Source organism: Gracilinanus agilis, chromosome 4 (genome assembly GCF_016433145.1).
Source record: "Gracilinanus agilis isolate LMUSP501 chromosome 4, AgileGrace, whole genome shotgun sequence".
In the NCBI taxonomy this organism is placed as follows: Eukaryota; Metazoa; Chordata; class Mammalia; order Didelphimorphia; family Didelphidae; genus Gracilinanus; species Gracilinanus agilis.
This window is the reverse complement of record NC_058133.1, coordinates 242,869,112-242,883,739: the sequence shown is the minus strand read 5'-3', so window position 1 is coordinate 242,883,739 and position 14,628 is coordinate 242,869,112. Positions and strand designations below refer to the sequence as shown.

General features: G+C 34.6%; 1 protein-coding gene across 1 annotated transcript in view; it reads left to right on the top strand.

The window, feature by feature from the left end:
• TEKT3 (tektin 3) overlaps nt 1-14,628 on the top strand; it is a 64,187-nt gene that overhangs the window by 32,742 nt on the left and 16,817 nt on the right. The window contains exon 3 of the mRNA XM_044675990.1: nt 9,912-9,982. Coding sequence (XP_044531925.1) covers nt 9,912-9,982 — 71 coding nt within the window. The remainder of the gene's footprint in view (nt 1-9,911; nt 9,983-14,628) is intronic.

The following is a 14,628-nucleotide window of genomic DNA, read 5'->3' as shown; positions in this document are numbered from 1 at the left end:
ATATATATATATATATATATATATACACACACACATATATATATAATCATTTCAAACGTATAAGACTGAGTCATTCCCCAATAGCTAAATGGCCAAAGGATATGAACTAACAGCTTTCAGAGGAAGAAATCTAATCTATCAATAACTATATGAAAAATACTCCAAATCACGAACTATTAGAGAAATGCAAATTAAAGAAATTTTGAAATTCTACTTCATACCTAGCAGACTGGAAAAAATGGTAAAGGAGGAAAATGATATATGTTGGGGGGGGCTATGGGAAAACATGCATCAGTATTTTTGTCATTCTGGAATGCAGTTTGGAACCATGTCCAGAAATTTCTAAATTGTGCATATCCTTTGATCCAGATATATTATTATTAGATCTATACTCCAAAGAATCAGAAAAGGGGAAAGAGGAAAAAGGATCTATATGTACAAAAATATAACAGTTTCCATTGTAACCAAAATTTGGAAATTAAGAGTGTCCCCTCTTAACTTTCTAGCCCTCTTACACCTTACTTCCCGCCACATTTTGATCCAGTGATACTAGCTTCCTGGCTTTTCCATGAACAAGACATTCCATCTCTTGGTTCTGGGCATTTTCTCTGGCTATCTCCCATGACTAGAACGCTTTTGCTCCTCCACTCCATTTAGTGGCCTCTCTTGCTTCCTTTATGCCCCAACTAAACTTTCTTCTTTTACTGGAAGCTTTCCCAATCCTGTCTTAATTTTAGTTTTTTCGCTCTGTTAATTATTTCCTCTTTATCTTGTGGATAGCTTGCTTTGTATATATTTGTTTGCATGTTGTCTCCCTTATGAAACAGTAAGCTCCTTGAGGCAAGAATGGTCTTTTCCCCCTTTTTGTATCCCCAGCACTTAGCACAGTGTCTGGAACAGAGTATATACTTATTGATTGATTATTTTTTCAGACATGATTAATGTAAAATTTTGTTCTGCCAGACTATATAGCTATAGAGTGATTTGTTTGGATGTTTTAGTTTTGTCAGTTGAGGGGTGGAGTACACTAGTAGAAGGAACAGATTAATTTTCTTAACACTTTTACTTGAAAAAACAAGAATAGTAAGCTATTAAAAGGTGGGGGTGCATACCCTTTGACTTAGAAATAACACTTGTAGACTTGAAAAGAATAAAACACATTAAAATGTAACAGCACTTTTTATTATAGCACAAGAGTTTAAATTAAGTGGGTACCCCATAATCTAGGGCATGGTTAAACAGAAATCCTTTCAGTGCAATGAGCAAAGCCAAAAATGGCAGCCAGCTTTAGCAATTTCATAGGAAAGCAGCATTAGTCCCTAACCAACAGTTGCAGCCTTAGGCTAAAATAGTAGAAAGCTTTAACAGTTTCAGTGCCCTAGGCTTCAACTTCACTTGTCACCCTGAGGCTTATTTTTCCCTACTTGGGCTTCTGAATTTGTGTCTAGGATAATGATAATAAACACATTTCTACCTCTCTCTCTGACAATCTTTCTCTCTCCCCCTCTCCCCTTCTCATCTCCTTCTATGGGGATTCAGAACCTCTTTCATAATCTCACCACAGCTTCCATTTGGAGAGTTAAAAAAAATGTTTTTAAGAACAAAAACTCTTCCCTCAGTGCCGGAATATAAAAAAACAATAGCTAGTCAGAATTTGGTGACTACCAGGTTGTTGTTTTTTTGTTTGTTTTATAGCAATGGTAATATATTTATTAGAAATGAAAGAACAGTAAACAACTGAGCAATAAATTGTTTGGGATGCCAGTTGTTTGGCCCTATAGCCAGTAGGAAACAGAATAGGCTTTCCCCCCTTAATTCCTTATAGGATGGGGGAGAGACAGGCAGGAAATTAATCATTTGTGCAGTAAATAGAGGTCTGCCTTCCCTACAGGGAGAGAAGAGGGAGGGAAGGAAGTTATTGCCTTGATGTGTGTATATGGCTCAGAAACTTCTCCAATAACCTCATCAGCCCTACTATATCAGCTCTAGAAATCTCTTTAGACCAGTACCTCAAATCAGATTGCCATCATTAGTGGCAACAACCTGTCATCTAACAAGAGTTCTGGAGGCAGGAATAGCATACCTGGGGAAAGAAGTCTTTCTTCCTAAATCCCATCCCAGTCTGCCTTGCTGCTCTGTGTGGTTTTTATCAAAAGGGATTCTTTGCATTCTTATTCCCACAGTTCTCAATAACACATTTAAAATGTCAGAGTTGCTGTGTACTCTGGGTAAAAAGTCTACTCTGTTGCCATAGATACATTTGGCACCAATGAATCTCCCTGGCAATCTTCCCAGACAAGAAGGCTGCATTAGCAAAACACTTGATAAAATATCTCATGCTATTCTTCTGAGAAGATGGAAAGATATAGAATTGATGATCATATAATTAAATGGATTAATAATTAGTTGAATTATCAGATTTTAAAAATAGTAGTTAATGGTTCAATGTTAACATGGCAGGAAGTCTCTTATAGGATACTCTAGGGATATATGCTTTTTGACATTTTAATAAATAATTCATAAAGAAAGAGATAACAAAGTCATCAAATTTGCAAGTGTTACCAAAGTAGGAGGAATAGTTTAAAACACAGAATCCAAAAAGATCTTGACAGTCTATAGTAATGTTGTCAATATTTTTGGTTTTTAAATTATTTTGATAATTCTATTTTAATGTAATTTCTTTGTAATCCAATATGTTAGTCTGAGATGGGGTCTAGAAGTTTCACCAGATTGCCAAAGGACTCTGTGACACTTAAAAATTCAAAAGACAATGACTTGGAAACATCTACTTGGACAGATGTACAAATATACCTAGAAGAGCTAAAGAAAATAACAATAACAAAATAAAAATAACAAAAAGACAATTTTTTAAAACTATAGCAGACCAGTTGGGAAAAGAAATAAGAGCTATAACAGGAAATTATGAAAAGAAAACTAAGAGCTTGGTAAAAGAGACACAATAAATAGTGAAGAAAATAATCCCTTTAAAATCAGAATTGGGGGGCAACTGGGTAGCTCAGTGGATTGAGAGCCAGGCCTAGAGACGGGAGGTCCTAGGGTCAAATCTGGCCTCAGACACTTCCCAGCTGTGTGATCCTGGGCAAGTCACTTGACCCTCATTGTCTACCCTTACCACTCTTCTGTCTTGGAGCCAATATACAGTATTGACTCCAAGACAGAAAGAAAGGGTTTAAAAAAAAAATCAGAATTGACCAAATGACAAAAGATCCACAAAGCCTCCCTAAAGAAAATACCTCCTAGAAAATTAGAATTGCCCAAGTGCAAGTTAATGGCTCCATGAACCATTAAGAAACAAAAAAAAGAAAAAAAAATGGAAGAAAATATCTCATAGAAAAAACAACTGATCTAGAAAAATAGATCAAGAAGAGATGACTTAATAGTTACTGGACTGTCCAAAAGCCATGAACCAAAAAAAAAACCCCTCAACATCATATTTTGAGATAGTATAAAGGAAAACTGCCCAGTTATCATAGAACCGAAGGGCAAAGTAGAAAGTAAAAATTCACTAGTCACCTCCTGAAAGAAATCCAAGAATGAAAACTTGAGAACTCTCAAGCCAAGGATAAAATACTAAAATCAGCTAAAAAGAAACAATTTCAATACTATGGAGCCTACAGTAAGGATCACATAAGATACAATACCATATAAAAATGGAGGGCTTGGAACATGATATTCTGGGAGGCAAGGGAGCCAAGATTACAAGCAAGAATGACCTACCCAGAAAAACTCATTATAATATCTGAGGGTGGAAAGTGGATATTTAATGAAATAGAGGACTTTTAAACTTTCCTGGTGAAAAAAACAAATTCAGCAAAAGAAGATTTGCCATTCATACACAAAATTCAATAAAAGCAGAAAACACAAATATGAATCAAAAATCATGAAGGTGCTATACATCTAATTCTTCAGAACTTTATCAGAGGGAGTCAACTTAGACAGAGGACACTGGAAAATACTGAATGAGAATAAAAAGGAGTATACTTCTATTCTCATCTGTATGTGGCACCTAGGCAAAAACTGACTATGTATTAGGGCATTAAAAAAACTTTATAAAAATGCAGAAAAGCAGAAATTTTAAATATATTCTTTTTTGGATCATAACGTAATAGAATTGCATTTAATGTTGGCTCTTTGAAGCATATAACAAAAATTAATTGGAAACTAAGCCAATCCTAAAGAATAAGTGAGTAAAAGAAAAAACATAATTTACAAATTGATAATTTTTTGAAAGGTAATGACATCAATGAGACAACATAATATAGCCAAAGCATTACTTTGGAGGAAATATTTATCTCTTTGTGTCTTTTGGCCAATGAATATTCTTTTTTGCCTCCTGGTCTCCTCCTCAGACCTTTGAATTGCAGGCCCAGGAGAGCCTAGGCTCTTAAATTTGTACCAAAATGTTTCAATTCCAGCAGAAAACCAAAGGTCATTGTGTGTTTTGGTCTAGATTGTGGTTAGACAGGGAGGGGAGTGGTGAAGGGCAAGAGTTACAGGTTTTTTGTAACAAAAATGAAGCCAAATCAAATCATTTAAAACAAATCCCTTTGCTCTCTCCCTGGGAGACTCAGGAGAGTAACAGTAGTGAGGGTGCTCCACCCTTTTGGGGGCCCTTTGTTTGGAAGGATTGTAGAAATCCTGAGGCCTGGGTTCCTCATGCATTAAAGGTTCTTCATAACTGGTTGCCAGAGCAGGGATGGAACAGGTGCAAGTCCTGGCCCATGGTTTCCACAAGGGTCACTGGAGGAGGGTGTGCATTTGGGGCTGCTGGCCCCCTACAGTGGGGAGGGTTGGTGTCGATGAGATCATTGACAACCCTGTTCCTTGGTCTAAGAGAGAATGGGGCCTAGCAGCAGCAGCAGCAGCAACAGCAATGATGGCTTCTTGGGGATGGTAGAAAGGAAAACTATCACAAAGGTGGGGGCCCAAAGCAGTCCCACAAGCTGCTGAGCAGAACTAGTACAGTCCTGTGGGTTCCTCTGGACCCTGGCCAAGATCTCTGTGCTCAAATCCCATTAATACCCCCTGAAAAGGATCATGGAACCTGGAAGGAATTTACTTACATTCTGGCTTCAACTTACTTTAATAGATTTTTTTTCCTAAATGATTTCCAGGCAAAGTCTCAATTGGACAATCATATCACACAAACACTGTTGGGTGAGTTTTTAATCAATAAAAACTAGGATTGTCATCTAACCCATCTCCTCATTCCCGAACTGCCAAAAAAAAATCAACAGGGCAAATCAATGAGGGATTTTGGGGGGTGATGTGTACAGGACCATTAAGGCTGGAGGCGGTGGCAGTAGTGTCTCCTTCACCCCCACCCCTGGATATTTGGTTCCTGGGGAGGGAGAGTCACACTCCAAGGATGGCCAAGTCCTCTACCGAGTCTGCTCCATGTAGGAAGACATGTCTATTTCATCAGGCAGTTCACTGATATTAATCTCTAGACACAGAGACAGAGGAAATCAATGAACTTGGCATGCAACTAATCTTACTTTCCTTCACCCCCTCACAAAACCAATTACATTATCAAACATTAAAAGAATGATTTCCTCAATCAATAAATGGGCAAAGGACATGAATGGGCAGTTTTCAGATAAAGAAATCAAAACAATTAATAAACACATGAAAAAAAATGTTCTAAATCTCTTATAATCAGAGAAATGCAAATCAAAACTCTGAGGTATCTCCTCACACCTAGCAGATTGGCTAACATGATAGCAAAGGAAAGTAATAAATGCTGGAGGGGATGTGACGAAATTGGGACATTAATACATTGCTGGTGGAGTTGTGAATTGATCCAACCATTCTGGATGGCAATTTGAAACTATGCCCAAAGGGCTCTAAAGGACTGCCTGCCCTTTGATCCAGCCATACCACTGCTGGGTTTATACCCCAAAGAGATCATAAGGAAAAAGACTTGTACAAAAATATTTAAAGCTGCACTCTTTGTGGTGGCAAAAAATTGGAAAATGAGGGGATGCCCTTCAATTGGGAAATAGCTAAACAAATTATGGTATCTGTTGGTGATAGAATACTATTGTGCTCAAAGGAATAATGAACCGGAGGAATTCATGCAAACTGGAACAACCTCCAGGAATTGATGAAGAGTGAAAGGAGCAGAACCAGGAGAACATCATACACAGAAACAGATACACTGTGGTGGAATGTAATGGACTTCTCTACTAGCAGCAATGCAATGATCCAAGACAATCCTGAGGGTCTTATAAGAAAGAACACTATCCACATTCAGAGGAAGAACTGTGGGAATAGAAACACAGAAGAAAAACAACTGCTTGATCACAAAGCTGTCCTCAGATACTTTCTAGCTATGTAACCCTGAGCAAGTCATTTAACTCCTATTACCTAGCCCTTACCACTCTTCTGCTTTGGAACCAATATATAGTACTGATTCTAAGATGGAAGGCAAGTGTTTAAAAAAATAGCTTAGTACAAAAGGTGCAAATACTTATTCAAGTAACAAACTTCCTAAAAATTAGAATGGGCTAAGTAGAAAGAAATAACCATCTGAGAGGGCAAGAGTTATTAAAATAAAGTCAAAAGATTTTTAAAATTGAAAAATATAAGGTATCTCATTTTGTAAAAACTGACCAAAGAAATAATGTAAGAATCATGGGATTACCTGAAAGTCTCATAATAAAATTAAGCAGTTTTCAACAAAACATGAATAAAAGCTGTTAAGATGTATTAAAAGCAAAAGGTAAAATGAAAATAAAAAGATTCCACTGGTAACTTTTTGAAAGAAACTCCCGTATAAAAGGTTCCTATAGTGTCACAGCAAAAAGTTTTCAAGTTAAGGAAAAAAATACTGCACACAGCCAAAAAGCATTAAAAAATTCCATTATCAGGCTCACACAAAATATAACAGCTACTATTATAAAATAGAAATTATGGAATACAACATTCCAAAAGATAAAATAACCCAGAAAAACTGAATATAATCCTATGAGGTTGCGGGGGGAGGGCTGGGGAATGATTGGATTTTTAATGAAATGGAGGACTGTCAGAAGCCACTCAGAGAAACAGGATCCTTAGAATATTTTTATCTGTACCCCATCAAGGTCCAGGCTATTTGGTAGATGGCCTATCTGAGATAAAAAGCTGGACCCCTCCCAATGGCTCTTTTTATTATTGAAAACATATTAAATTAGTTTTTTAGGATAGCCTCAAGTTATAGAAAGCCTCTAAGTACTCTATAAGTAAACCAACAGTTAAGGAGTTAACAGTTTTTCCCCGAGCCAAAAAAAGCAGAAATTTACAGAAGCTGCCCTGTATCTTTTTCCCAGGCAGCCCAAAGACAAAGTAGGCAGAGCCAGACAAATTCCACATTCAGCTAGGTACTTTCCACCCCACAATCTTATGTCTTTTGAAGTATGGAAGCTTTTTACTAACATAACTTTTAGATAAAATGAGGCTCATTTCTAACCTTGGACCTTGTCTCATCCAGGCATAATCTTCATGAGAACATTTTTTTGTAAGCCATATACTAATCATGATGTAATTCTGTAACTTTGTTGTGTCTGCGCAGCCATGAAACTCAATTATGCTTTGTGAGGAACTGTTTTTTGAAATGGTATAAAATAAAAATGCTCAGAGACATTTTTTGGAGCAGTTTTGAGCTAACCATTAGCCATTCTGTTCTCAATTTTCTGCTTTGTCCTTATCAACTGCCACTAAAAATCCTTGTTAATATAGAGCTGGTCCTCTATAGAGGACTTCTAAGCATTCCTTAGAAAAAAAACAGAGCTAAAAAGAAACTGTGAAATATAGAGAGTGCAATGAAGAGGACAGTGAAGAGGAGGAATTACTCAAGAATGAAAGTATTTACATTCTAATGGGGAATATGATACAAGTGATACAGAGGGTGATCTCAATGTTATGAGTCATAGAGAAAACTAAAAACATCCAGAAGATCTGGGAGTATTTTTAAGTATAAATGTGAATGGTAAGATAGAAAAGATAGCAGAACTGATTAAGAACTAGAATCCAACAATGTTTGTTGTTGTAATAAGAAACTTTTAAAATAAAGATTTCACACTGTTAAAATAAGACTAGAAAAAAATCTATTATGCTCCAGCTGAACTCAAAAGATCAGGGTTATCAATCAATATCTCAGACCAAAAAAACAACAACAACAAAAATAGACTTGATTTTAAAAAATTAAACAGGTAAGTTACAGGTCAAAAGGTACCATAGACAGGGAATTAATATGAATATTTAACATATGTGCACCATATGGTATAGTATATATACCATTACATATATATAAATATATATATATCTAAATCAGTGATTCCCAAAGTGGGCACTACCACCCCCTGGTGGGTGCTGCAGCAATCCAGGGAGGCGGTGATGGCCACAGGTGCATGTATCTTTCCTATTAATTGCTATTAAAATTTTTTTAAAATTAATTTCCAGGGGGCTAAGTAATATTTTTTTCTGGAAAGGGGGTGGTAGACCAAAAAAGTTTGGGAACCACTGATCTAAATACTTAAAGGAAAAGCTAAATGAGTAATAGAAAGAAAACTATGATAGTTGGGGACTTCCTTTCAGACCAAGATAAATCTAACAAAAACAACCAAAAGCCATCATTATATGTAATGGGGTGGTAGGAGGGGGAAATTAAAAAACTTCCAATAAAATCAAGTACAGTGCAAGGATGTCCATTATCGCTTCAATACAATGCTTATCACTATTTTGCAGATGATATGATTCTTTACTTACTTTTGTTTTTAAAACACTAGGTTATTATTGTTGTTTTTTGGCCTAAGGGGACAATTTCAGAAAAATTGGAAGGAAAAGAGGAAGTTATAAATTGAATTTTTTAGCTATACTTATTATAACACAGACACAGATAGGTGGTACTGGGCTTGGAATCATAAAGACTTATTTTTATATGTTCGCATTTGGTCTCAGGTACTGAAACCCTGAGCATGTCACTTAACCCTGTTTGCCTCAGTTGTTCATCTCTAAATGAGTTGAAGAAGGAAATGAAAAATAACTCTATTGTCTTTACTAAGAAAACTCAAAAATGGGGTTATGGAGAGTCAAGTACAACTGAAATGACTAAACAACAACAAGCATAATATTAAGTCTAGCTATACTATACAACACAAAAAGGCTACCTAAAAATATACTGAAACATCTTGGTTACATCCATTTTAAAATATATGTAGACAACTAGGTGGCACAGTAGATACAGCGTAGGTCTTAAGAGTCAAGAAGATCTAAATTGAAATCACTTACTAGCTGTATGATCCTGGGCAAGTTACAACCTCTCTCAGCCTCAGTTCCATATCTATAAAATACCATCCTACCACTCAGGGTTGTTTTAAAGATCAAATGAGTTAATTTTGGTAAAATGCTTTGCAGTCTTTAAAACAACATAGAAATGTTAGTTTTTTATTATTCATTTGTAAAGTTTCTCCCCTATTTTACTTTTAAAATACTTTTTCAAATAAATTTGAAATTTTCAAAGCAAACCAACATTTGATTTTTTTTTATTTATAAAAATTCTGAGTGGATAAAAAATTTTTTTAAACTTTTTTCTAACTCAAAAATAGTTTAATGAATTTAAACCTTATTTCCTTCTCAAAATTTTTTTCCTGGCTCTCTTCTATGAACTCATGTATTTTGCCTAAAAGTACCACGGTTTCTTTTCAGGCAAAGGAGGCTATTTCAGAAGAGCATCGACATATGAAAAGAGTATGTTATGAATTAAAATTTTGATATTGTAACTATTTGTATTTAATTAGTTACCGGTCAAATAAATATGCTCTTTCTGACACTGATATTTTAAATCATTTTGAATTATATCTAAATTGATAGTAGAAAGCATTAACAAAATTTTTCTTTCAATTGAGTAGGAAGTTGATGTTATTAAATCTTGTCATGAAAGAATGAGAAGATATCTGGAAAAGGGTATTGCTCAACTTGCGTAAGAAAGAATTTTATCTTTGCTTTTTATCGGTGGGTTTTAAATTTTGTAATCTATGTTTTCATAACCTATTCTACTTTCTCTTAAATTTTAATGAAAAAACATAATGAAGTCCTATAAAAAACTAAGATACCCCTTGTGATTGAAAAATAGCTTGTTGCTTTCAAATAAATTTAAATCAATCTCATAAGTTGTCAAGAATGCTATCCAATGGAATTCTGTACCGATTGAAGATTACAGTAAAAGATCTGAGAATTCTTTCAGTCTATAATCTAAAACTGAATCGTATGTAAAAGGTAAAAACCCAAAAGTTACAGAATGAAATAATTTAAGCAAGGTTATCTTATTCCTTGATAACACATATTAGTATGGACAGTTAATTGGCCTACTTTAAATGTAAAATCCAAATATATTTTCATTTATTTTTGGATGCAGAGAAAATTAAGACAATATCTCACAAGGTATAAATAGAAGAGCATAAAGTATTTAAAAGTACAAATAGAAATTTACATAAATAGAAATGAACAAATTACACTTTTGCCTTTCCTGAGGCAAACACATTAGAATTTTTCAGCCTTTGAAAATTCTGTTTTATATGTTTATGTCGTTATCCATATTGCTAGATAATTTTAAACTTTACCATTATGGTAAAATTCTAGGTAGTTGTAACTTTTTCAGTTATGTTCTAGGACAAAAACTTATTTCTCTCAGATTTGGAAAATTTCAAGGGGCCTCAGAAGTAATCTATTTTAAACTAAACAATAAGCCATTCTAAAGCCTATCCAAAGTGGTCAATCAATCTTTGCTCAAAGACTGTCAATGAGAGGAGAATCTTCTTCCTACTCCTATTAAGCAGCTAGTCCCAATTTTGGTTTCATCTATTAGGAAAGTCTTCTTAATATCATATTTATCTCTCTCTATTGTTTCTAGTTCTGGTCTGTTGAGTAAAGAATAAATATAATCCTTTCCACAAAATAAATATTCAAAGATTTGAATATGTCTCCCTCAAGAGTTTTCTTTCCTAGGCTAAACTTATGTAGTCCTTTCAAACGATTCTCATATGACACGATCTTTAGGACAATAGGATATTTTCATCTTCTTGATTGCTCTTCTCTGAACATTCTCCAGTTCATCAGTGGTCTTCCCAAAATGTGAACTGAACACAATACTTCAGATGTGGTCTGACCAGAAACAGAATACGATAGGATCTCATTTTATGTGAACTCAACACAGGTGAATTCAAGTATTATGTGATTGGCCATCAAAAACATAAAGGCAGAAAAGTATGTAAATTAACATTCTAAAACCATATGCTAAATCCACATCATTTTATCAAGTAGCATAAAGTCTTAAAGCAGGTCACCCAATTAGTCTCACTCTGAGATACATTAGTGTGAGTTGTTACATTGTTTTACTCCAAACAGTTAGTGTTTGTCTGGAGTTCTCACTTTTAAAAGTCATGTCTGCATCAGAGCAGTGTTTCTCTCTGTTTCAGTAACACTATTTAGTTATTAGTAATGGCCCCAAAGTACAAGAGTAGTGATGCTGGCAACACCCTGATAAACCTAAGAAAAGTCATAAAGTGCCAAGGTATATTCATAAAAGAAATACCTATTAAATAATGGGATTCACTATTATATGATTTTCAACCCAGGGTTTTGGAACATATTGGTCACATAAAATAAGACCCTACTGTATCATGTTCCTTAGTCCCAGATATTATGCCTCTCTTAATGCAGCCTAAGAATTCATTAGCTTTTTTAGTTATTGTTCATATATAATGCCACTAATTTGTTTTGAGCTTATTTTACACTAAAGTCTTCAGAATATTTTCTGTTGAGCTACTATTATTCAGTCCACTATCTTGTACTTGTGAAGTTAAATTTTTTAACTCAGCAGTAAAACTTAACATTTATTCTTCCCAAAGTTCAAATCTAAGTTTTCTTTGGCCCTGCTAGTATTGATTAACGCAGGTGATTTTATCAGTCATTCATATGACTTCTGATTTGGATTAGTACATTTATCTTCATTGCTATAATTTTTCAAAGAAAGTTCCTTAATATTTAGAATTTCCTGGGTTATTTATGTAGGGCATTTGAAAACAAAAGCCCTACGGATCCCTTCATAGTGGACCAATTGTGGGAAATTGTGGGAAAGATATTTCTCTATTAAAGGGAAGTTCAGTCCATAAACAGTTTAAGCTTTTGACTTTCAAATGTGCTCCTCCTTCACCCTCTCTTCTCCTTTTTCTCTATTTCAGTCATTTGTCTTTATCTCATGAATGAGCCCTTCAAGGAAAAGTTTTCAATGTCTGATTTCAATGTATCTACCTCGTTTTTCTTCTGTACCAGGTTCCTAGTCTTTTTTTAATCATTATTTTATTTTAATAACAAATTTCCACATGTTTACCAAAGTTATATGAATCGTGTGATCTCCCTCCCTTCTTCCCTCTTCCATCCCGTAGTTGACAAGCAATTCAATTTGGGTTATACATATGTTATCATGCAAAACTTATTTCCATATTATTCATTTCTGTAAGTAATCTTGTGAAGTAAGATTTTGTAAAACCAAAACCCCAAATCATATACCCAAAAAAACAAGTGATAAATCCTATGTTTTCATCTGCATTTCTACTCCAACAGTTCTTTCTCTAGAGATGGATACCATTCTTTTTCATTACTCCCTCAGAATTGTCTTGTATCATTGTATTGCTGTTAGTAGCAAAGTCTATCACATTTGATCATTTCTGATTCTGCTTATTTCACTCTGCATCAGTTCACATAGGTCTTTACAATTCTTTCTGAAATCATCCTGTCCATCATTCTTTAGAGCACAATAGTATTGGCATCAGCATCATATACCATATTTTGTTCAGCAGTTCCCCAATTGAGGAACATTCCTTTAGTTTCCAATTCTATGCCACCATAAGACAGACTTTAAGGTACCTCAGAATTCCTTATACAAACGCTTTGCCCTCTCCCTTTCAAAATCTACCTCTCAGCTCTCTGAATTTATGAACCCTGAAAACTATTTCACAGTTTCTGCTGATGTAAAACACACTGGCTTGACTAACAAACAACATAAGAAAAAAACTGTGGAAAAAACACTTAATATTCATTCAGCTGGCTTGAATTCGAGACCTGAATATGATACTAATTTTCATAGCAATATGACCTTGGGCAAGTCACTTAGCCTCTCCTTTTCCTTTTATACTCAACTGTAAAATAAGGATACCACTGACTTGTAGAACTTACTCTCATAATGCTTCTGTGAAGAAAATATTTTATAAATTTTGAAGCTCCACATAAATTTGCCATATTATTATAAAATTAATTATCAAATCCTTTAGATCCCTTTAAATATCTCATATATCTGTCTCTTCCTTTCTATTTCCACTGGGACGATCCCAAATCATGTGCTTATGAACTCCTGCTTAAAGTCTCCTAACTCCAGTTTCCCTCCCCTTTAATATATCCTACATATCACTATCAGACTAATTTGCTTAACACAGCAATTCTATGAGGTTTTTCCCTTGCTCAGGAATCACCCTTCTTCTCTTGCTTATAATACAGCCTGGACTATTTAATAAGGCTCTCCTTGATCTTGGCCCACCCCATATAATCCATTAGTCCATAATAGGAAACCTTAGATGCTGCTAGACTAGCCTTCCTTCAGTGCCAGAACATTTCCAGCTCTAAGGCTTTGTTCATGTCCTTCTCATTTAAGATGCTCATCACCTTCTTCTCTGTCTTTCCAAATTCTAGATTTATAAAGTTTTTCAGTAGGCCAGGAACTATATTAGGCATAGCGAGTACAAAGACAAAAACAAAAAAGGACCCTCTATTAAGCTGTTTACATATTTATATAGCATATTTAAATTTATGTAATGTTCTAAATAATTTGGATCTTAATTACCTTATATAAATCACTTCTAAACATATAACCTTGATTAGCTATTCAACACAGCTAAAGCTGTGGAAGATACAAAAGGAGTATGTATTCTGCCTTTAAAAACTTTCTTTTTATCAAAGTAGAGAAAAATATAATACAATAGGAGAGGCTCTTTCCTTGGTAATAATGAACATCATCTCAATTAAGTAATAATCGGGACAAGGAAAATCAGCTTTGTTATCTATATTCTCTCAACTCTAAATGTAATTTGGCAGTGACCACTAAGATATTTTCTAACTTAATTGGAACCATCACTACTTTATAACCTAAACACAAAAGTGTTACAGATAGACTTAAAGTGCTATGAAAATTCAGAGAAAAGGAGTAGTTAAGTAGACTAGAATGGTTGGAGAAAGCTTCATAGAAATAGAAATAGTAAAAACAGGATTGAATTGGTGAGGTGACCTCTATGGCAGAACACTGGACTTGAAGTAAAATTGCATAAAATACATCATAAAAATTGTATCAAAAATAGCCTTGGGCCTACGAGAACTTAATTCTAAGTCCTGGATCTGATATATCCTAGTGACATTGGCCAAGTCACTTAATTTCTCTGAGCTACAGTATCCTCATATGTAAAATAGGGAAAATAATATTTACCATTTCTATATCACAGAGTTGTTATGAAGATTTACTGAAAATATTTTGATGCATTTTTAAAAAGTATAAAATGCTTATAAATGTATTTATATTCA